At 40.1% G+C, this 23,666-nt stretch overlaps 3 protein-coding genes across 8 annotated transcripts in view; 2 read left to right on the top strand and 1 right to left on the bottom strand.

Moving 5' to 3' along the window:
* Window positions 1-6,600, top strand: part of hectd1 (HECT domain containing 1) — a 46,773-nt gene extending 40,173 nt beyond the window's left edge. For all 3 annotated transcript variants that reach the window (XM_082515707.1, XM_082515706.1, XM_082515705.1), the window contains 7 exons: window positions 2,194-2,678; window positions 3,261-3,419; window positions 4,332-4,410; window positions 4,511-4,604; window positions 5,159-5,309; window positions 5,502-5,646; window positions 5,727-6,600. In XM_082515707.1, coding sequence (XP_082371833.1) covers window positions 2,194-2,678; window positions 3,261-3,419; window positions 4,332-4,410; window positions 4,511-4,604; window positions 5,159-5,309; window positions 5,502-5,646; window positions 5,727-5,864 — 1,251 coding nt within the window. In that variant the 3' untranslated portion in view covers window positions 5,865-6,600. The remainder of the gene's footprint in view (window positions 1-2,193; window positions 2,679-3,260; window positions 3,420-4,331; window positions 4,411-4,510; window positions 4,605-5,158; window positions 5,310-5,501; window positions 5,647-5,726) is intronic.
* Window positions 6,601-6,871: 271 nt separating this feature from the next.
* Window positions 6,872-14,068, bottom strand: ap4s1 (adaptor related protein complex 4 subunit sigma 1). 4 transcript variants are annotated; one of them, XR_014273067.1, is made up of 6 exons: window positions 13,166-13,342; window positions 12,995-13,081; window positions 12,844-12,912; window positions 7,784-7,795; window positions 7,221-7,432; window positions 6,872-7,143 (listed from the first exon to the last, which is right to left on the bottom strand). XR_014273067.1 is itself a non-coding variant. In XM_082515711.1 (6 exons), the coding sequence occupies exons 2-6, from the start codon at window positions 13,301-13,303 to the stop codon at window positions 7,304-7,306; spliced, it is 435 nt and encodes a 144-aa protein (XP_082371837.1). In that variant the 5' UTR covers window positions 13,304-13,321; window positions 13,876-14,068; the 3' UTR covers window positions 7,181-7,303. The 4 variants fall into 4 exon arrangements, 3 of the variants coding, with proteins under 3 accessions (XP_082371837.1, XP_082371836.1, XP_082371835.1); XM_082515711.1 differs by lacking the exon at window positions 6,872-7,143 and adding an exon at window positions 13,876-14,068 and having other exon boundaries at window positions 7,181-7,432; window positions 13,166-13,321; XM_082515710.1 differs by lacking the exon at window positions 6,872-7,143 and adding an exon at window positions 13,430-13,847 and having other exon boundaries at window positions 7,181-7,432; window positions 13,166-13,321.
* A 72-nt stretch (window positions 14,069-14,140) lies between these two features.
* strn3 (striatin, calmodulin binding protein 3) overlaps window positions 14,141-23,666 on the top strand; it is a 33,426-nt gene continuing 23,900 nt past the window's right edge. The window contains exon 1 of the mRNA XM_082515708.1: window positions 14,141-14,674. Coding sequence (XP_082371834.1) covers window positions 14,408-14,674 — 267 coding nt within the window. The 5' untranslated portion in view covers window positions 14,141-14,407. The remainder of the gene's footprint in view (window positions 14,675-23,666) is intronic.

Genomic DNA, 23,666 nt, shown 5'->3' with positions numbered 1-23,666 from the left:
CTGTTGTTAGAATTTATTTAATATTACTTTCTACTCGAGGATCTTTTTCTACGTAGCTGACGGCTGGTAACTGTGCAGGGGCGGATCTAGCAAAGTTTAGCCAGGGGGGCCGATAGGGCATTAACAGGGAAAAGGGGGCACAAAGACATACTTTTCTTTCTTATTCTCATTTAAAATGTCTAGCTTTTAATAAATAATTATCTGACACCCAAAGTTTTAATTTGATGTAAAATGAATAGAAGTCAATTACTGTATATAGTGACTATTAAGTCTAATATATATACCCTAGTAAGCTATAGTACTTTTTCCTTTGGGAAGGTACCATCTGTGCAGTCTGCAATTTTGTTGAAGAAAGATGTTGAATCTATTTAATATTTCTTGAAAAATAATTGATTTCTGTGCTTTTTTTTTTCCACACTGCATCAAATTAAGGTTGATTACGTTGATTAAGCATCATGAGGTGGAGCGTGAGGGGTGGTTCCCTATTTTTTATTTATTTATTTTTGTTGTTGCTGGGAGTTGGAACCCTATTAGTTAGGTTGCTTAATATTTACGCTAAGTACTCTTTAAAATACCAGAATAGGGAGGATGGTGTAGGTTTAAGTTTATTAGATTGATCAGTATTGCTGAACTATGAAATTTTTTTTTTTTGCATACAGGTATAACAGAATAGCTTTAGTGTAGTTGTTGTTTTAAACTTGAGTATGAACTTATACAAAATGCAGCAAGATATTTAAAAAACAGTTTTGTTGATTAAAAAACACTATATCGGATTCATATCGGTATCGGCAGATATCCAAATTTATGATATCGGTATCGGTATCGGACATAAAAAAGTGGTATCGTGCCATCTCTAGTTTCTAATCAATAAAACTGTTTTTATAATATCTTGTTGTTGTTTTTTTTAACTTCAGTTTGAGCTTATACAAAATGCAGCAACACTAAAGCTATTCTGTTATACCTGTATGCAAAAAATACACTGCACCCAAAATATTTCATAGTTCAGCAATACTGATCAATCTAATAAACTTAAACCTGCTCCATCCTCCCTATTCTGGTATTTTAAAGAGTAAGCAACCTAACTAATAGGGTTGCAAACTCTCAGCAAAAAAAAAAAAAAAAAAAAAATAGGGAACCACCCTCCACCTCATGATGCCTAATTGACGTAATCAACGTTAATTTGATACAGTGTGAAAAAAATGCACAGAAATCAATTATTTTTCAAGAATAATTAAATAGATTCAACATCTTTCTTCAACAGAACTGCAGACTGCACAGATGGTACCTTCCCAAAGGAAAAAGTACTACAGCTTACTAGGGTATATTAGACTTAATAGTTAATATATACAGTAATGGACTTCTATACTTTTTACATCAGATTAAAACTTTGGGTGTCAGATTCAGATAATTATTTATTAAGAGCTCGACATTTTAAACGTAGAAAAGGATCCTGGTGTAGAAAGTAATATTGAATAAATTCTAACAACAGCTTATCAAGCTTAAACGTGCTGCTGTTGTTCAGCTGCTGGTTTCCTCTTTGTGGCGCGAAGTGGGCGATAAACAAACAAGAGAAACAGACTCGTGACAGAAAAGCCGATTAGCTGATCATTAATCAGTTTCACGTTTGAAGTAGCAGCAGGAGAGGGAGGGGGAGAGAAGAGGCAGTCGCTCCACATATCGGTTGTTAAGCTTAACACTGGAATGCTTTACAAACATTCAGAGATGAACTTACACACTTGCTTTACTTCTCTCTGGGATCACTTCCTCGGAGATGAAATGCCGGTTTGGTAGCGAGGCTCCAAATACTCAACCAGACCGCCGACAGGTCTCCCACGCCACAGCCGCTCTATCACGTGATGCATACTGCTCCAAGGTGCTACGGTTATGAGCCGAGTTATGCCATGTCGCAAGTTTTGTGAGGTGCTTTTTTGATATTTAATGGATCAGATTACATTTTTTTTATTTCTCTCTGATATCCGATCCAGTAATTTAGGTCAGTATCGGACCGATACGTAATATCGGATCGGTCCATCTCTAGTAAGAAGTACCACAAAAAGTAAGTTTTAAAATTAAGGAGAAAACCCCCCAAAAGAGCCTTGATTCCTCTTTGCCACAGCAGGAATCTTCAGTGCCTTAGCTCATTTTAAAGTAACAGATGAGAATTAACAGATGTCCCTCTTATGTTTGTCTCAGGTGGACCTGGGTGGTGGACTGAAGCCTCCCGGTTACTATGTGCAGCGTTCCTGTGGTCTATTTCCAGCTCCGTTCCCTCAGGATAGCGAGGAACTGGAGCGAATCACCAAACTCTTCTACTTCCTGGGCATCTTCTTGGCCAAGTGCATTCAGGACAACCGGCTGGTCGACCTACCAATATCACAGCCCTTCTTTAAGCTGCTCTGCATGGGGGACATCAAGTCTAACATGAGCAAGCTGCTATACCAGTCTCGAAGCTCACCGCAGGGTAACGACCCTGAGCGGCCCCACCTGCAGCCCTTCCTGCTACTGTCTGAGGTACAGTCTGAAGCATCGACTGAGGAAAGCCAGGAGACTTACTCAGTGGGCAGCTTTGATGAGGATTCCAAATCTGAGTTCATCATGGACCCACCAAAACCAAAACCTCCAGCTTGGTACCACGGTATCCTGACCTGGGACGACTTCCAGCTTATCAACCCACACAGGTCTCGAGACAGTTTTTAATGTTTAGCGTTCTCACAGTCAGCCTGAAAGCTCATGTTTTACCCAAGCAGGTCACCCTCTAGCTCACTGCTGAACCTGAACACATCCCGTGACATGTAGTACTGCTGAAGTTAAGTTCTAAGAAAACCATGAAATATAAGATGTGAGTTTTGGTCATTTTGAAACTTCTTGAAATCTGAGCAGCCTTAATTTTAAAGCACTAACAACAGAAACTTGGAAAGTGTCTGCCAACACTAAAAGGCTTGTGTTATCATCTGCACAAGCTGATGTGGTTTAACAACATTTGGTTCAATTTTGTTAAAGTGAAGCATGACTGAAACCTCATTCAGACAGAATTAACATGCAAAGTTAAGGAAGCAGAGCATAAAAAGAATATGTATTTTAAACTTGTGAAATTCTAGGATCTGTTCTGGTCTGCAGCAGAAACACAAATGGGGAGAGAGACGCACTAAATGAGTAGGAAATGATAAAGTCAGAGAGAAAGCAGGTCAACAATAGAATAACTACACTACAGCAGACTCATGATGCCCTTTTCCTCTCGCTCCTCTTCCTGCCTCCTCCAGGGCGAGTTTCCTGAAGGAAGTGAAGGATCTGGCAGTGAAGAGGAGGCAGATTCTGGCCAGTAAGAGTTTGTCTGAGGATGAGAAGAACACTAGGCTGCAGGACCTGATGCTGAAGAACCCGCTGGGCTCTGGACCTCCCCTCAGTGTCGAGGACCTCGGGTAAGAAAAGACGCATACAAAGGTGCTGAAGGTGTTACTCTTGTGGTAACGCGATCTGCATCTTTAGTGTTTGCTTAGAAGGGCTAGAGGTTAGTAAAGACCAAGACCAAGAGGACCGTGATAATAGCTGCTTTTTACTGTTACGCCTATAGTCCTTTTGGGGATACCAGACTGTAGATATAGTTTTTAATGCTCTAAATGTTTCATTTTAACATTGCAAGTCTAAGGGATTCACTTCCTTTTGGGGCCAGCCTCAAGTGGTACCTAAAGAAACTGCAGTTTTGTTGTGTGTTGGCTTTGTTCATCAGCCTCAGGGGGTTCTCCTTGCTCTAATCACAGCATACACAGCACGCTGAAGTCAAACTGGAGCTACCCTTTACCAAGAGCTAATAATAGCATTAGCAATTCATTTAAAAATCAAAAAAGACAAATGAAATGGCAAAGAAAGTGGTACATAGTTATTTGGGAAAAGATGAAGATGAGTGGTACCAGGAAAGGTTTAGCATTTGTTTGCTTAAAATAAACAACTGGACTGAAACAAAATGACATTCACTTAACAGCACTATTTTCTTACAATAATGTTTTCACCAGAAACTGAGATGTGAAAAATCTTGTTTCATGTGAGACCACATGGGTTAGAATAAAGTCTTATGAAGTATTTGGGTACCGAGATTTAACTAGGCAATCTTTGTTGTGGTCAAAAACATCTGAGCAGAGGAGCAGCTCAGTAAATAACTTGTGTTCTAGTTCCAGCTGACAAGCACACATGCTGTCAGGACTGTCGAATACTTGAGCTCAGTATTTGCAGTGAAAGAGTTTGCACAGCAAAAGCAGAAAGTTTACGATTTTTGACTTGTTTTCCCATATGACACGGACCAGATGTTTGACAGCCACTTGAACTTTTCTCTGCAGGTTAAACTTTCAGTTCTGTCCATCCTCCAAGGTTCATGGTTTCTCTGCAGTGGATCTCAAACCAAATGGAGACGATGAGGTAAAAATGCCTCAGAGCAAGCTTCTTATGTGGATGGAAATATCTTCACGTAAATTTGCACATTTTACAAGAGTTCACTGAGTGTTTACTATGTGTATAGATGGTGTCCATGGAGAATGCAGAAGAGTACGTGGAGTTGATGTTTGACTTCTGTATGCACACTGGCATCCAGAAACAGATGGAGGCCTTCAGAGGTAAATGTGCAAAACTGGCACATTACTTCTCTACAGTGTCCTGTCTGTGGAGAAATCTGTTTTGCCCTCTTTGCTAGTTTTTCAGAAAAAAAACCAAAAAACACAAAATAAAATGGTTTCCTGTTTAAACGAGGAAAGAGGTGGACAACATAAAGCAAGAAAGTAGTGCTCTGTGTTCACAGGCAGTTGTTTTAATGCTGGGAACGCCCTTGACCTAATTGGACTTGGTCTTGGTAAAGTTTGAGCTTTACCGAGGCCGACAGGAGGAGATGCTATTGGCAACAACATGAAATTTTGAAAAATACACAGCTGCCAGTCTATTCTCACACCTGTTTCTAACCTGAGCTCCTTACTTTTTTTTTTTTCCCTAAAGATTGACTCTCATTTTAGACCCTTATGTTCTCTCGACTCATTGTCACAATAGAATTGATTCCATTGCGACAAGAAACTTTTTTGGTTCCCTTTCCCTGGCAGTTTAGTAAATTTGTGATTATTTCTAAAATCGAGTGAATACTTGGGTATCTAATATCATAAATGTTTCCTCTCCTCCTCAGAGGGTTTTAATCGAGTGTTTCCAATGGAGAAACTAAGCTCTTTTAGCCATAAGGAGGTGCAGATGATCCTCTGTGGCAACCAGTCCCCTTCCTGGACTGCTGACGACATCATCAACTACACAGAACCAAAGCTTGGTTACACCAGAGACAGGTATGACATGTTACATCAACACTAATGGAAACACCAAAAGTTGATTCTGTTCATCTGGACGGAGCGTCATGGTAACGCTATGTCCAGATGAACAGAATCAACTTTTGGAGATTTACTTTCCTGGGTGATTGAGAATGCTAATGGAGACACTGAGCCACGGCATCGTGTATTTAACCTCTCCTCTTCCTTCAGCCCTGGCTTCTTGCGGTTTGTGCGAGTCTTATGTGGAATGTCATCTGATGAGCGTAAAGCCTTCCTGCAGTTTACCACTGGCTGCTCCACCCTGCCACCTGGTGGTCTTGCCAACCTTCACCCCCGACTCACCATCGTCAGGAAGGTAAACTGGCTCTCTGAATGACTGAGTTTGTTAATGTGTGTAGTTTTAGTCAGTAAGCTGACTGACTGTTGCCTCCGTAGGTGGATGCCACAGACTCCAGCTACCCATCTGTCAACACTTGTGTTCACTACCTGAAGCTGCCCGAGTACTCATCTGAGGACATCATGAGGGAGCGCCTGTTAGCCGCTACCATGGAGAAAGGCTTCCACCTCAACTGACCACCGCTGCCACACTGAGCATGCTTCTCAAGTCATCTGTCCGTCTCGCCTTGTGACTGACGGATCAGCCAGCCAATCCAAACCAGCTGACTGACTGACGGCCGGACCTCCTGCTACAGGAGGAGGAGGATTTATGTTGCAGAAACAAAATGAAAGAAACGCTGTCACATCTTTCACACCTCTCTGACCGCCTCCTTCATCATCAGCAGCAGCATCCTCTTCCTCACCATCCTGAGCTGCTGCTGCTGGTCTGTTCCCAGCTTTGATGCTGCAGGCTTACGTGTGTGTGTGTGTGTGTGTGTGTGCGTGCGCTGATCTCCTCCTCCTGTCTGCTCTCAGTTTGGTGCCTGGTTTGACTCGTAGCTTCTGTTTTCACTTCCTCCTCCCTGAAATGTTCATGGATCCCCACCTCCCCCCATTTATTGCTTTTTGTTTTTGTGTGTGCGCGACAGTTCTCTGGTTGTTACTGACCAGTTGTAAAGGTCAAAGGTCAGAGAGCCTTTGGTGTTTGTTTTACAATGAAGCTATAGAGACAAAAACACTGGCTGTGTGCAAGGCACATCTAAAGAGAAAGATTAAAATAAAAAAAAGAAAGCTCTGCTATCCCTGTATTTTCTTTGTATATTATAAACATTTATTTAACTCAAGTTGCAATTTGAGGTAAACAGATATTTTCAAATGTGTATGCTCCAAAAAAAATAATCATTAAAATGTTTGCAAAGTATGAAGTAAAGAATGAGTCTTGTGGTCTGTGGAAGAATATGAATCTTTGATATTTTTTTTTTTCCCATTTCGTTTGCACGTTTAAGTGTTTCAGTATTACAACCGCACTTCAACCAACATGAGGCTGAAGCAGATTTATCATCTACAGCAGTCCAGTTGCTGAGAATCACCGCGTAGAGATGTAATTGATTTAGATATTTATCTTGTAGCCTTTTTCTAAAAATTTTTTGCAAACTTATCATACAGATGTTTCAGTATTAAGGATATATTTTAAAAAAATGAACTAGAGTTATAGAATTTTTATTTATTTATTTTTTTTATTGTTTTATTACATATTAGACATAATACCACCAAATGTCTTTACGTTTTGGTTTGTTACAAACAATTCCTGTGGTCTGCCAATACCCCGAAAGGCAAATTAAAAATAAAAAAATAAAATGTAATTCATTCCCCGCTAAATTCACACAACCGGTTTTCTTCCTGAATAAATTCAAACTGGCCAACTTCAGAGGGAGGCTTCCTTCTCTCAGCTGTGCAGATCGAACATCTGGATACACTGTACAGATGTGTATTAATATACTGACCAGAGTACATGTGGGCACTGAGTTCTTTTTATTATTTTAACATCAGTACCTTTAAGCAGATTCTAAATTCAGACTGTAAGCTGCAGGCCAGTCCTCAGCCTGAAGAACAGTCCGTGACTTCCTTTCTTTTTGTTAGCTGTCCACCATCTTGTCAATAGTGGTGAGGGGTGCGAGGATGCGGCTCTTGTTTGTTTCCACAATGTGTCCGTTCTGGATCATCTCATCCAGGATGATATGAACTCGATCCAGATTGAACATTATCTGATAAAGGCGAAGGGTCAAGGAAACAAGGAAATAAAGACAAAGACTCCTACTGAACAACTAGTGATGGGTAATTTTTACATGAATATTTGACCTCAGCTCTAAATCTATTGTGTGTCTCCAGGTTATTTTATTTTTGCCATTCTCTGTCCTTGTCAATGGTCACTGTCCTTCAGCTGACTATACAATGTATATGAAGTAGCTTTTAAATAATAATATTATTTATTATTATTATTTGAAATTAGTTAACAAGCAATTAAAAATTACTGAGCTTTGGTAAAATATACACTGTGCTTTTAGCATGACTCTTATACATGCAGTGTGTGCAGCTGTGGTTGTGTTACAGGATACATCCAGTTCACTCTGTAGGGAGAAATGCACATTAGACTGAAACATTCAAACAGCTGCAGCTTCATGCATTTCAACAGTGTCTTCATTTGTTGTTACAGACATCTCAAAAAGTGTACAATATATGTTTGAAACTGTAATCATTACTTTTAATGCTTGTAAGACTCTTGTGTCAAGCCAGCCTCCAATTCGAGACTTGCAGTCAAGCTAGCCTCGTGTTTGTTTTCTGTTCCCTGTGTATTCAGAGATGTGGAAACCTGACTTCAAAATAAAAGCCAACTTCGAGTAAATTAACAGATATGTTAAGAACATAATAACATATAATTTAGTCTTGTTTACACACTCTAATGTTAGATCCACATGACACAACCTTGTACCCTAGTAGCACCCTGTCAATATCAAGGCCATCTTATTTTGGATTTCAAAGTAAAAGCCCTGTGAATTTTCATTTTTGAACTGCTCTTTCAAATAGAGTAGAATAGAATAAAGTTTTATTATCCCAGGGATGCTCCATAAATCACCCCTCCAATAGCCAAACCCACCTGTTCTCTGATTGGATAGTTAAATTTGTGATTAACATGACATTGGCCAATCAGATGAAAGGAAGAAAAACCGGGTCAAAATTCGTACTTGTAACTTGAGTGCCGAGTTTCACACCTATTAGTCCACACACAAATCTTTTTTACGCACACACAAATTATTTTTACACATACGAATCCTAATTTACAAGTACAAAATATTTATGACCACAATTGGCGCCCATATTTATACACCCTCACAATGGTATCGTGTGTGGGAGTCAGGGTTTTAATAGTTTTGCAATTTTCATTAGTTTTTATTTTTATTTAGTTTTGACTTCAGATTTTCAATTTTATATCAGTTTTAAGTAGTTTTTACCAATTGTTTGCTAGTTTAGTTTAGTTTTTATTTTTTTGAAAATCCTTAGTTTCAGTTTAGTTTTGATTAGTTTCAGTTATAGTTTTAGTTGTGTTTGCAATAATTAAGTGTAACAAAATCCCAGTTTCATCATATCAGTCATTCTCTTCTGCTTATCCTTGGGTATGTTGCTATTCCAGCTACCATACCCTGCACCCTGGATGGGTCGCAATGACCTTGTAGTACCATATCACCCTATTAGAGCACTTCGCTCTCGCTCTGCAGGCCTACTTGTTGTTCCTAGAGTATTTAAAAGTAGAATGGGAGGCAGAGCCTTCAGTTTTCAGGCCCCTCTTCTGTGGAACCAGCTTCCAGTTTGGATTCGGGAGACAGACACTATCTCTACTTTCAAGACTTTCCTTTTTGCTAAAGCATATAGTTAGGGCTGGACCAGGTGACCCTGAATCCTCCCTTAGTTATGCTGCAATAGACATAGGCTGCCGGGGATTCCCATGATGCATTGAGTTTTTCCTTTCCAGTCACCTTTCTCACTCACTATGTGTTAACAGACCTCTCTGCATTGAATCATATCTGTTATTAACCTCTGTCTCTCTTCCACAGCATGTCTTTTATCCTGTCTTCCTTCTCTCACCCCAACCGGTCGCAGCAGATGGCCCCGCCCCTCCCTGAGCCTGGTTCTGCCGGAGGTTTCTTCCTGTTAAAAGGGAGTTTTTCCTTCCCACTGTCGCCAAAGTGCTTGCTCATAGGGGGTCATATGATTTTTGGGTTTTTCTCTGTATCTATGAAGCGCCTTGAGGCGACTTTTGTTGTGATTTGGCGCTATATAAATAAAATTGAATTGAATTGAAAATTGAACTTTTGACAGAGTAGGATAGACATTATCAAATGAGGAGAAGGAATTTTCTGGGATTGAAGATCCTCTGGATGAGTGGCTAAAAGCTATCATTTTGTCATTGATTGGTAATTGACTGATAACTGGCCACATTCACAGCTGTATTGACTTGTTGTGGATGTTGTCTATCCCATGTTTGAGGACTCCAATTAACAGATTGAAAACAGCAACACTAAGGGAAGAACATGCAGTGCAACCCTATCAGTTGCCAGTGTCGGTTGGGCTCTGTGATGAATCAGGTGAGCTGGCTTCATGGCTGAACCAAGACATAAATTGCCCCCAGGTGTTTAGAGGTAGGAAAGGCAAAATGTATATTGCAATTTTGTGTTTAAGCTTTAATGATCAAAAGAAACTGAATCGTGTTTAGAAGATAAGATGCCTGTGTTCGTTTAATGCGTTCCCATGAGGAGGCCGGCTGACGGTCTGGAAGACCCAGTATCTGACCGACTGAATGGGGACGACAGCTGATTTAGCGCTGACTCGACCACAGGACACCATCCCAGTTAAGAGGGAAAAGCTGAAAGGCTGAGTATCACTCTGGAGGGAACCTGTGGGACAGCAGGCTGAACGAAACATGTTTTTTGTTCACACATTAAAACGTGTGAAAGGAGGGAATGTTGGGATTGAAAATGTTTGATTTCTATTACTAAAATAAGCGGTTATAATCATTTTCATACACACATTGCAAATGTGCCCAATAATAAGTTGGCACTAAGTCTTTTGAATTTCAAAAGCTTCGTTCGACGTGACTGTCCGGACTGATATATTGTTGGAAATGACTTAGAGGTGCAGAGGGATAACTGCAAACATGCTTACACACATAGATTATGATTAGAATAAGTCTGGGTCAGAGAGTGCCGAACATGATATTCTAAACCAACTTTGAATCACTAGAAGAACAATGGATAATACCATTAGATTATCAAGGCTAGGCAGAGAGGTGTTTTGCTTTTCTGTCTCTTACAGACGAGGGAGCAGATACCAGACGAGGTCACGGAAATACGAGGATGACACCAAGACTGCCACGTCCGTGCGGGAGGAAGATAGCTCCTTTAATCTATGTTTTTGTCTTACTATATAATGTTGTACAGCACACTTGAGGGTCATCCTTTTTGTGAAACATGCTGCTGGTTCACATAGATGTCCACAGCGCTGTGTAAACTTGTAATTTCAACTGCCAAAAGCAAAGTAAATCCTTTTTTAAAAGACAAACCTTTCTCCTGAGATTCCTTCCAAAAATTGTGAACATGACAACTGTCAATATAGAGTGACATTAACTTGTGGAAACAGCAACTTTGCTTTTAAGAGTGTTCTGAAGTCAGTGAAAGAGTGGGTCATATATGGGCAATTTCAACGGGCCATTACTTTGAAAGGCAAAATTAAGGTGACTTGAAATTGACTTGGTATCCCCGTGAGAGTGTACACTGTTGATCTAGAATGAAATTATCCTGTGGAAACAGCAATTTTCATTTTAAGAGCATTCTGAAGAAATTGAAAGAGTATATCATATATGGGGAAATTCAAAGGGCCCATTAATTTAAAAGGCAAAATCAGAGCAACTTGAAATTGGCATGGTTTTACTGTGGGGTTGGACACTGTCGATTTAAGGTGAAAAATTATCCTGTGAAAACAGGAATTTTCCTATTTAGAGCATTTTGAAATCATTGAAAGTTAAGTCATATATGGGCAATTTGAAATGGCTTTTATTTTGGAAGGCAAAACTCAGACTGACTTGAAATTGACATGGTATCACTGTGGGGTTGGATACTGTTGATATAAAGTGCAACTAGTCTTTGGAAATATGAGTTTTGCTTTTAAGAGCATTCTGAAATAATTGAACTGATCACTGACTTCGTCAGCTGGTGCGAACAGAACCATCTTCGCATCAATGCCAGCAAGAGGAAGGAGCTGGTGATTGACTTCAGCAAGAAGCCACCCACTATTACACCAGTGAACATCCAGGGTTTGGACATTGAAATGGTGGAGTAGTACAAATACCTGGGTGTTCACCTCAATAACAAACTGGATTGGTCCACAAACACAGATGCACTTTACAAGAAGGGTCTAAGTCGTCTCCACCTGCTACGGCGGCTGAGATCCTTCGGGGTGAACAGGACACTCCTAAGGACATTTTACGACACTGTGGTGGCGTCTGCTATTTTCTATGCTGTGGTCTGCTGGAGTGGCGGAATGGCAGAGAGGGACAGGGAGAAACTCAAACTGGTCAGGAGTGCCAGCTCTGTCCTGGACTGTCCACTGAAGTCCATCGAGCAGGTTGGGGAGGAGAGGATGTTGTCTAAGCTAACATCCATCATGGACAACACCTCCCACCCCCTGCATGAGACTGTACGAGCACTGAGCAGCTCGTTCAGCAGTAGACTTACGCCCACAGTGTAGGAAGGAGCGCTACCGCAGGTCATTCTTACCAGCAGCTGTCAGACTCTATAATGCAACTTAACATTCTTTTGGTCATCTTACTCACCAGCTTGTTTACTGTACATTTTATACATATCTCTGTACAATTTTCCAATTTTTCTATACACATTCTGTACACTGTTATCTGTATATACCTGTATATACGAACTTCGGTTGCTTATGTTTATAGGACCACATTGTGTCTTCCTTTTACATTTTATTTTCCCTTGCTGCAAGAGCTCTGTAACGCCGAAATTTCTCATCCGTGGGATAATAAAGCTTTATTTTATTCTAGTCTACTCTATTGAAAGAGTAGTTCAAAAATGAAAATTCACAGGGCTTTTACTTTGGAATCCAAAATAAGATGGCCTTGATATTGACAGGGCGCTACTAGGATACAGGGTTGTGTCATGTGGATCTAACATTAGAGTGTGTAAACAAGACTAAATTATATGTTATTATGTTCTTAACATATCTGTTAATTCACTCGAAGTTGGCTTATATTTTGAAGTCAGGTTTCTACATCTCTTCCCGTAATACTTTGAATACACAGGGAACAGAAAACAAACTGGAGGCTGGCTTGACGCCAGTTTTGAGACCTGCCTTAGACCTGCACTGATAATGGATCCAATGGTTTTCACCCCTCAGCAGTATAGCTCGAGAATGAAGTGAGGTAAAATTTACCAATTCAAAAGGTGCATCTACAAAATAGCTAGTCATTGTGACTTTGACCTCAAGTTCTGAGGCTTTTTAGGATTTTCACATTTCTACCACAGATGCATCTACTAGGATGCTGAGGTGTAGCACTGGCGGCTACCAGTATTTATCTCTGTAAGAACCTCGATCAAACTGAACTCACCACCCGGCTGAAGTATTTATCCAAGACCTCCACAAAGTTATGAACCAGCTCGTAGATGGACAGCTCATTCTGTGAGAGTAAAGAGGAGAAACACGTCCTGTTGACCATTGAAAGGACGAAAGAGGTGTAAAATACCTCCGATCACACTCACCTCACTGTCTGTGATGCCCACCACGATATACAGAGCAGCATACTGGCGGTAAACCAATTTAAAGTCTTTGTACTCCACAAAGGAACACTGCAAACAGAGAGGGGTTATAAACATGATATTGTTATGTTATTTATTTGATCTAAACAAGACTGGGAACTCGCAGACAGACACCTGATCTTTCTTGCGGCTCAGGCAGTAGCGTACTACATCGGCCTCAAGAGCTGCTCTTCTGCTCAGCTCCACAGAGTGATAATACCTGGACAGCCTGGTCTGACCCTGTCGGTTCACCATTAGCACGAACTTGATCATTATCCGATCGGTTGCTGGCTGCAGAGGAATCGTAAAGTCGATATTATCAGCACAGACCATTGCCCCGTGGTATGAGATATTGCAATCTAATACCTCACTCCATACCTGAACGTTTGTTTTACTTACCGCCAGCTGTTAGCTTGTGCCAGTTGCTACATTAACTCCATCAAACGGGCTAAAACGGGAACTTCTGTTAACGAGTTTTTGCCCCAATCTAATGTTATTTTAAACACAATGCTGTCGGTTTACAGGATTAAAGTAAGATTACTGTAAAGTACTGTAAGGGTAAATAAATACCAGCGAAAGAGGACATTCAACAATATACAGCCATAGCATTTGGTACGCATGCGTAGACAGGTGCATTCCAGGGTAACAGTTATTCCCTACATTTGAACGCAAGTACTTTCTACTTATACTTTCAAAACATGCTCGTAATATAAGCTTTAAGACATTTGAGGGAGTAATTATTCCACGCAAACAATCCAAAAGAAAATCCCATTAACGTTTGCATTTTTCTTCTTTGAAAGATGCATAATACATAATTTGTACATAATTTATTGTACTGTACTCACGGTTTAAAAATGCTCGTTACGATCCTGGACGGGGTTTTAGATTCAGCTGTTTAGAAGTTGTGGTTGTGGTACTTAAAATGAGCAATAGACAATAACCACAATGTATCTGCTAGCTAAAGGTAAAACTGCTGTATTTCCCTATACATCTTAATATATGCTCCGTTAAAGAGTTATATTTTACTACCCTTTCTTTTAGCAGTGAAGGTTCCATAATATATTTGGATAGCAGGAAGGGAAAAGGAGGATGGATGTGTCCCGTCAGGCATTGCGGCTGGGTTCTCCCACCTTGACCATCGGATCCGAGAGAGGTCGGGGGAGAGAACAGCAATGGCGGCCGGTTAGCTCTATACAAAACACCAAGTCCCCAATCAGCCGCGCGCACCACATCGCTCCGAGGAAAGCCAGTTTTACACAACACGGCGGAGCCAGCGAGACAGGGACGGAGCTGAGACACGGGCTTTAGGGGGCGGGGATCCCTCCGCGGATCGTTGCTGCCTGTGGAGACTTTCCTTCTACTTAAAAAAAAAAAATTATGGACGAACACCCCGGCGGAGGAGGGGTCGGAACGAGTGCCCCACGACAGCCTCCGCCACCGCAGCAGCAGGGGAATAACAGTAGTGCTAATCCGCCAATTGGAGGCGGTGGTGGCGGAGCAGTCATGGTACCACACCAGCCCGATGAGCTACCTCGGCCGCAGCAGCAGTACACAATCCCCGGCATCCTGCACTACATCCAGCATGAGTGGGCCCGGTTCGAGATGGAGAGGGCGCACTGGGAAGTGGAGAGGGCCGAGCTTCAGGTTAGCCCTCCCAACTTAGCACTGAATTCCAACCATGCTAACCCCCAACAACAACAACATGGACAGTGTGTAGACAATTGGTTTTAGAGAGGTAGTGGCAGTGTTGCAATATTTAATTTATTATTTCATCGATTAGTTAGGCATGGCCTTGGTTTAAACGGGAGGCAAAAGCAGCTAAACTCGATATTTGTAACCCGACTGGCTAAGTGGCTAAGCTAAAGGGTCAGCTCTGGGTTACCGTTAGCTCGACTAGTGGTAGCGCTTAGCTTCAGTCGGTGTCAGACAAATTTAGCAGGTAGCCGAAGCTGTTGTTGTCGTTCTCCTCTGTTAGCTGATTTGTTCATATGAAGCTAAAACGTTCCCACTGTGGCTACTGAGTTCAGGCGCTAGCTGGTAATAGAGAAGTGAATCCAACCGACTGTCAGCTATCTAATCTCAGTCATTTTGGTTTGTCACGCTAGCTGTTAGCAGTGTTAGTCGCTAATGTTGCTTTTGAGTCAACAGCTGGGCCCGAGCGACTGTGATTCACAGCACATAAGGAAAAGAAATGAAATTGGAGGAAAACTACGTAACCATTTAAAAGTTATTCTTTTCAGTATGAATGATGAAATAAACTCAGTAGTTAACTTACTAAGTTAGTATTGAAAGATAAAAAATTTGCGACATCAAAATATTATAAACATGAGATACAAAATAAAAAAACAAAATGTTCAAGCCCGTATATTAGTCATATCTTACTGTCATATTTGCTAAAAATAAAAATAAAAATCTAATTTATAAATTAAATTTAAATTTAAGAATAAAAACACTTGAATTTTAAAATCATAAGATAAAAGGCAGGCCTTAACTATCAGCGTTACAATTGTAAGTTAGGAGGGTAAGACAATCAGATAAAAGGTCAAAGCTTTTAGCAGGCATGATAAAATGAGAGCATTTCTAGTTTTTCACAGTCTCAGGTGGTAGAAGTACTTTCACCTCAGTAAATGGGCTGCCCATGCACTTAAGATGATAAAATGTAATCACCTATTGAATGTGGCATGTACTAATATGATAATCAGTGGCATTAAGTAACAAAACAAAGACATTTTTAAACCATGTAGATTTATTTAAATCCACACCAGTGTAGAGTGCCTTTGGTTTCCTTGTAAAAAGAATAGTGTCTTTGTTTTGTAATAAACAAGGCTAATTCATTGACATATAAATGAGTTATTATCAAATCTTTTATCTGTTTTGAAAGGTATCCATGTAAGATCAGTTTAGTGTTACATAGACTTGGACTAACTAATAGTTTCTTGAAGCTATTTATGACCACTGTTTAGAGTGTATTCACCATGAGGCCATCAAATAGGGTTATGGCAGAACCATTCTATGTATTTATTTGAACAATAGTATTTGCTTTTATAAGTTTCCTGCTACTTGTATAGTTCCTGCTTTAAGAAAATGTTTTAATTCACACAATTATTAAATACATAGAAAATGTATGTAATTTAATACTGCTCTGTATGTGTCTCCAATGGTGTAATGGTAAGAGAAAGGGCACAGGTTTGATTTTAGCCGGCAACATAAATCCTCTTTTGGGTTGGGTCAGGAAGAACATCTGACATCAAACGTGGAGCTACCCGCTGTGGCAACTCTTTGTATCAAGCCTTTGTGACAGGAAAGCAGTCGAAAGTAGATTTTTTACATACATTGTTCTATATAAAGCTCTAATACAGGTCGGAATCACCAGACACCCCACGATACAATATTATCACAATACCTCAGTGATGATATGATGATATTGCAATTTTGAACATTTTGTTTGGGATATACTGAGTATTGCCATAACATATATTATGATTTGTGACCTTTTTTGACTGCAAATAATTTCCTCAAAGTTGAACTTTGTTAGTATTTGTTTTTATCCAGTAAAATAAAGTTGTCTCACTTGAGTTATTTATTTATTTATTTATTTATTTATTTGCTGCAAAATGAGAACGTCAATAGCAACACCTGGTATAATTGTTGCTATAAGATGGATTCAGTCTGCTGTCAGTCTGGAATTGAATGGGGACAGGTTGGCAATTACATCTACTGTTTCTGATAATACAGCAGTAAACTGTGATAAATCATTGAAAATCACACCTGTTGCTGTCTACACAGACAGAAATTCATATTTAAATATTACATTTGCGCTCGATAACCTTCCTGTTCTTTTGGAATGTAACCAGAATACAACTAGCTGGCAGCCAGTTGAGTTGAGTTGAGTTGAGTCGAACTGTGTTCACTGGTAAGGACTCGTTCAGACTCATGGCAACATGTTGGCAATCTGTCTACATTTATAAACTAAACAGCAGCCATTTGCAAACTTACTGAGAGTGACTGCTGTTAGTCCAAGTAAAACTGTGACCTCTTCTTCATAGTATTCCCAAAATATTTTACTTTTATTTAATAAAATACTGATTTTGTCCCTATATCAATATAACCTTGCAATGCAGAATATCACATTACTGTCCTGTATCAATTCTTTCCTCATCCCCAGTAATGTTTAACCTTAAAAATGTAGAACAGTTCAAATAATATGTGATACTTAAAAGTAAAAACCATTCATTGAAGAGATGGGTTTTTTTGTTTGTTTTAAAGTTATAAATAGTTATTACTAAGTACAGCAGAAAGCAGATCTCTCACAGTCAGGCTGCTACAAATCACGCCCATCCAGTTGCAGCTGTGTCACCAAGCCTGTGTTATTTTAAAAAAGCTACCTTAGTTTATGTAATGGTGGACGCTTTTGTGTCTATATCTGTGAAATACCTCTGGGTTTGACCGATTGCCTTGTACTTTGGGACCAGTTAATTAAAAGCCACCATCAATCAAATTTATCACCACTGACCGTCATTGTTTCTTGCAGGCAAGCTCGGAATTGGACTTTGTTCTGTTCTTGTTATTTGTTGAGTTGGTATGTTTATCAGTACCCGAGCGCTCTCCTCGTCCCATTGGCAAAGAGTCAAACTTGTATTGCAGCGTCACTGATGCTGGATGCCTTAAGCGTGACTGTCAGAGCTCCTGATAAGAGTGGATACCAGCTGCTGATAAAGCTTGAGCGGAACAAATAAGTGGAGGTGTGAACTTGGCGTGCAGGAGAAGGGGCCAGTGAGGAATTATTGGACGCTGGTTTATTAATACAAACTGTCAATGAATGAATGTGAGTTAGTATAACCCACAGTCTATGAACTCACAGTGAAAAGAATGAAATGGTGTAGACAGGAGACAAATGTAAAGGAACAAGCGGTAAAGTGTCTCAGTAAGGTGTTAGCCTCACATGTGAACATCACCAGAACATCTTCAGACATTTTTGATCCTCAAAGATGTCTTGTCTTGATTTGGAGTGAGGCTTGCATGGTCCCAAAACATACCAACGGAATGCCTCCCACAGCAAAATCAGAGCTCAGCCCAAATGGCTGAGATTTCATTCCTAGTTTCTCCCTGTTCGTATGAATTTGTATGATTAGATGTGGTTGTTTTGAAGTTACTTGTAAGAAGATTAGATTTTAGCCACATTTTTTGTTGTTGTTGTTGTTGTTTTTTAATTTTCTTATTCTCTCATCCAAGCCCGTGTAGGGATGAACTAGGGGTGCAACGATACACAAAATTCACGGTTCGGTTCGGTTCGATACTTTGGTGTCACGATTCGATATTTTTTCGATACAAAAAAATGTTCATGCCTTTTTAATTTTTCATTTATTAAAATTATAAATTTATATTTTAACTCAAAAGTACAGTTTTTAAATTTAACCCTAACCCTTGTGCGTGTTTTTTATTTTGACAGCGAATGCGCACCTGCGGACCACTTATGTGCAGCCCTGGTTATATAGTTCGTCATATTGCAGCCACAGAAATTATTTTGTCCATGAAACCATAAAGCTGCACTTTCTTTTTGCCTTATAGTCTGATTTGTCATAACTTCTCCGTTTTGTGGTAAGCTTTTCTTTGGCTGTCACTTCTTCACCCTGACCTGTCTTATTTGGCTCAGCAGAACTAAAATATATATATCCTGCTGCTTTTACACACGCACTCACATAAGCTCAGCGATTCTCTGCGCGATCAACCTCTCACATGTTTAAGCTTGCTGTGGGAGATTTCACTTGTCATGTTTGCATAGTAAGCTAACGATTAATAAGACGATGTCAGAGGAATTGGTGCGCAAATTATCATCACTCACAGATCAGTGCTGTCGCTCTCTATACACAGTTCGCACGATTGCAAAGTGAAAGCAAAAAAACAAGCGCAAATTCAAACGCAATTTCAATATGTCACATATTGACAGTGGCTCACCGATGCCAATGACATAATTACCCAGCTACATTTCTGAAAGAATGCAAAAGCATTGACATATATTTTTCCTTCCTACAAAAGCCCGACGGGCAGGGAAGAGATAGATTTTGGTAGCCCGACTGAAAAAAATCGCTAGCTCCAGGACGTCGGGCTAGCGATATTGCAAGCCCTGTATCTGATTGAGGAATCACTCATCTTTGGAAAAGAGAGTTTATTACAGAGAAATGTCTCTTTCCAAAATAAAAGCTATACTATCCGCTTCTTCTGGGCTATATTCTCAGCAGCATAAGGAGAATCATGTGCTAACAGCTGTCTAAATGACTCGGCTAAAGTTAGTAGCATGCTTGTTGTTTTGGTCTTTGCACTAGGATGATGTCGGCGTAAATGTGCAGTCATATTCGTTGTGTTCCCACTAGTGCTTTCAGGTTAATCTCGTTGAAATGACCTTAACGCCACAACACGGCAAATCTCCGTTAACGAGCTACCGCCGATCGCCCCGTGTGTGGGGCTAGACAGCCAACACGTTAACGAGCTAACTGCGCTAACACACTAGCTCCCACCCATGTAATTGAGCATTGCATGGCACATCCAACATACTGTTTTACTTTAGTCCATGACTCGCTTACCTTCAGGGTCATACGTCACATGAAAACCAAAATAATTCCAAACGCCAGATCTGAATGAGGGTGGGGGAGGTCCATGTGTCTTGCTAGCTTGCCCTGCGCTCTTCCTTCTGACTATGCTGTCTGTGTTGAGCGCTCAGTGGATCTGCGCTCGACAGTGCAGCCTAGGCGGAGTAGTCGAACGCAGATTCACTAAGCGCTCAACACAGACAGCATCGTCGGAAGGAAAGTTGATAAAATAAATTACAAATGTTGTATTGTTCGATACATATGCGTACCGAACCGAAAGCACTGTATCGAACAGTTCAATATCGATACGAATATCGTTGCACCCCTAGGATGAACTACAGGATGCACAACCCTTTTGAACAGACAAGTAAAAAAGACAGAATATTTAAAATTTGTGGTCCTGGTTTATTTGACATTTTTCTGTGCTTTGTTTTCTGTCCTTTCATTTGAGCTTGGTGATTGTCAAAACAAGATATCCAGTTAGTTTACATAGCTCACAGAGCACATTGTATGTTAACTGTTCATCTGCATATTAATGCAACTTCTGGGGGCTTATTGCAGATGTTTCTCTGTGTGAAACAACGAAGTTTCGATGGAGCAGCTACAAAGTTTGTTTTTCTTCACGTCAGAGTTTTCTCATCAGGTGGTTTGATAAAAGACTCACTAGCTTTTTCCCAGTAAAAATTTTAATGGTGATTTCAGGAACAGCGCTGCTGTTTTTGGATGTTAGAAACACATTTTCTTCCATGCTACCTGATTTCACCATCTCTCTCCTGCTGCTGTTGTTATTGGTGGTTTTGTTTAAATCTAGGGCTCTGTGGGCTTAATGACATCAGACTTCTTACTCACACACTGCTCCTGAATACGTTTGTATTTCAGGTCTGTTTTAGCAGCAAATGTGGATGAAACCCTCACATTTACATCATTTAACACATCGGCGCCTACTGAGATGTGCATTAAAACGAAACATCAAAGCAAAGAATTTATGCCAAGAGTTTCTTTTAAATCGAATTATTCGATGAATCGTTGCAGCCGTAAATGTCAGCATCACAGGTGTGAAATGCCTACATATAGACAACTAAGTTAAATGGGCCAGCCCAGGTCACCAATATGTGATCCAGGTTTTTGAGTCAGGATTTGACCCATTCGCGATCCAAATACTGGATCAGTGCATCAAGATAAAATGCTCCCTGGCAGACAGAGTTTCACTTGTGGATGTCAGAACTCTGATCCAGTTTGATGTTAGACAAGTCTCAATTCAAGCTATACAGTAACATAAGTGTCTAACTGTGTTCTAAAATCCTGTCTCAATCCACACACAGGCTTTTTAATCCATTATTGGTCTAATTTGCCTAATCTTCACTCTGCTTCAGATTTGTTGGCAACAAACAAATGTTTCAGTTTAGTGGCTGTGACTGTTAAAATGGAAGGACTTCCTGTTTTCTCTGTGTTATTTATTCAAATTCATAATGTACTTCATAGTGTACATTGTTAGTGTGAGAACAAAAACCTGTTGGTGTTGTTTCTTTGTGGTAATCACTTGCGTTTTGGTGACATGGATTCAGCAAGTGTGTCTCTGACGTCTTCTCAGGTTCAGTGATGTGATCTAGGGTCGTCAAAAAGAAAAAGATACTCAAATACTATTGACACTAAAAATTGCTCATGATCTTATATGCTCATTTGCAGCAATATTGATACTGACAGTGCTGTCTTCGCCTCCTCCAGATGACACACAGCCACAGTGCTGCCCTCACGAATAGCTAAGGCCGTTTTTGTGCTCGCTGCGTCGCTTGTGTCGCAAGTGTTGTGTGATTTTTTTTTTTTTTTCTTCTTTCTTCTTCACACAGTGATGACTGATGACACAGTCTCGTGGCATGTCAGCCAGTCAAGCGCCTCTTGATTTTTGTAACTTGGTGTGTATTTGGGGGTGAAAAAAAAGCTAAAAATCGCAAATTATTAGCAATGTATTGGGATAATATTGTAATGTTTGGGTGTGATGAAACAAATGTTATGTTAAGTGTTAAAACCCAGATTGAAAGTGAAAAAGTTAACCAGCACCTAGACAGAAACAACAGCATAAAATACCGTCTTTGTTTGTTTGTTTACTTTTAAAAGTAGTATTGAGTATGAGATTTTTTCCTGGATGTCAGTATGGAGCTTGAAATTTTAGTATCATGACAACCCATAGTCCAATTTATGTCCTGTTTTCCTGCATAAACTGGACAGAATTGATAGATTGCGATCTACCTGCAGATGCAGCATAATTTTGTCCTTCCGCAGCTTCCCTTTTGCACTTCCCTTTTTGCATTCTGTTCTGCTCAAGCCCCACAGGGATCTGCATACCAGAACCTCCAAATGTGAAGATATGTGGCAAAGCAAGTTTGGAGTTTGTCTTTATATAGATAACCTGTTCCTAATAATTCAAATAAGCCTACAAAGAACGCTGTTGTGTAAAACAAACTGACATATGTGATAGGGCTGCCACGATTAGTCGACTATTAAAATCGTCGAAGACTAATTTAATAGTCGACGCGTCGTTTGAAGCTTTGTAAGATCCCAAAAGACGCAGGAATAAGTAGTGTAATAACTGACTGAAACAGAAGATGGCAGCACTGCATGTACAAGGATGCCAGCTGCCATGGAGAAGAAGCTGTGTCCCAGAATTCGTAGCGCGGCCCTGCTCAGTTGTCAACAATGGCAGCAGCTAGTTAGTTTTAATATTACTCATATTATTCTTTCTAGGTCACAAAATAAACATTTAACATATTTTCAGGCGAGAATGTAGCTGTGTAAACTTCAAACATCTGCTCAGTTTATCAAGACACCACATATTTTCAAAAGCGCTCCGATGTTTTATGTGGGTAACAGACGTCTCACCAGCTCGATAGCAAGCCGGGGTTCAAGGCTCACTAGAGCCGGTGAGAACACCGGACTCCCGGCAAATCGTTTTCAAGCCCACCGCTGTCTTTCGCTACTCAGGTTAAACATGTAATATAAGTCACCTAGATAACTTAAAAATGGTATTGTTTGGCTTTTTTTTTTTTTTAGTATTTTATTTATTCCTGAGTAAATCGGTTTGGCTGAGATTAAAGTTATAGTTTTTACACAGCCTAATAAACGTCAAGCAGACAACAGATTATCAGAAGTGTGAGATGCTCGAGAATATACTCCGGTGTCCTGTTATATTTTAGATAGCAAGGAGTTTATTAAACTTCACCGAAACAATCTGCAAATGTCATTAAAATTTAATAAACTCTCATCTTGTCTTTATTTTTAGTTAGCACATACCTTAAACACGTCAAGCTGTAAGCTAATGATAGTTATATAAGAGCAGATGCTGCTGGTGCAATAAGCTGTACGTTTTACGTCCAATGGATGCATGATCTGATTAGTCGACTATTCGCAAAAATAATCGGTGACTAGTTGACTATCAAAATAATCGTTTGTGGCAGCCCTAATATGTGAGCTGTTTGCTGCCTTTGTTCTGTGGTTCTGCGACTTTGTAGAACTCAATCTGATCTTTGCTCACAAGACGTTACTAAACCCATGAGTTTTGATCACGATCAGGTCAAAGGTCGTCTTCTTTACCTGGAGAGAGAGTAGCAGTAGTTGGGGCAGGGCAATGGTAACTCCATGTTTTGATATAGAGGACAGGGCTGTAGCAGCCTGGCCTACTGGGACCTGCTCTGACAGCCTGATCCCAGCTGGACACTAAAAGTAGACAAGCCCGAAATAACTGACACATGCGCACACACACACACACAGACTGAGACCCAAATACCTGTCAGTCATAAACATGATTGAACGATCTGTGACTTTTTTTTTTTTTTTTAAACTGTAATATAATTTTTAGTTAAGTTATCATTTATGTTAGAAGAGGCAGGATTGAAGAGTTCCTCTGGTCTTTGACCTGTTCTTGTTTCTCAAAACATTCAGTGAGGATATTTCTGGATCCTGTGGATGTTTTTGTCATTCTCCACAACTTTAAAAGGTTGAGATCTTTTTGGGTTCTGCTTAAAAGTCTTAAAGACAGGTTGTCAGTAAGTGTT

The sequence above is a fragment of the Aulonocara stuartgranti genome (assembly GCF_965226115.1).
Source record: "Aulonocara stuartgranti genome assembly, chromosome: 19".
NCBI lineage: Eukaryota > Metazoa > Chordata > Actinopteri > Cichliformes > Cichlidae > Aulonocara > Aulonocara stuartgranti.
The sequence above is the reverse complement of the archived record's forward strand: the minus strand, read 5'-3'. Positions and strand labels throughout refer to the sequence as shown.

Coding starts and splice junctions, on each gene's coding strand:
- ap4s1 (XM_082515711.1), bottom strand. CDS start 13,303: ATGATCAAGTTCGTGCTAATGGTGAACCGACAGGGTCAGACCAGGCTG. Junction 13,082..13,165: donor TGAGCCGCAAGAAAGATCAG/GTGTCTGTCTGC, acceptor CTCTGTTTGCAG/TGTTCCTTTGTGGAGTACAA. Junction 12,913..12,994: donor TGGGCATCACAGACAGTGAG/GTGAGTGTGATC, acceptor TTACTCTCACAG/AATGAGCTGTCCATCTACGA.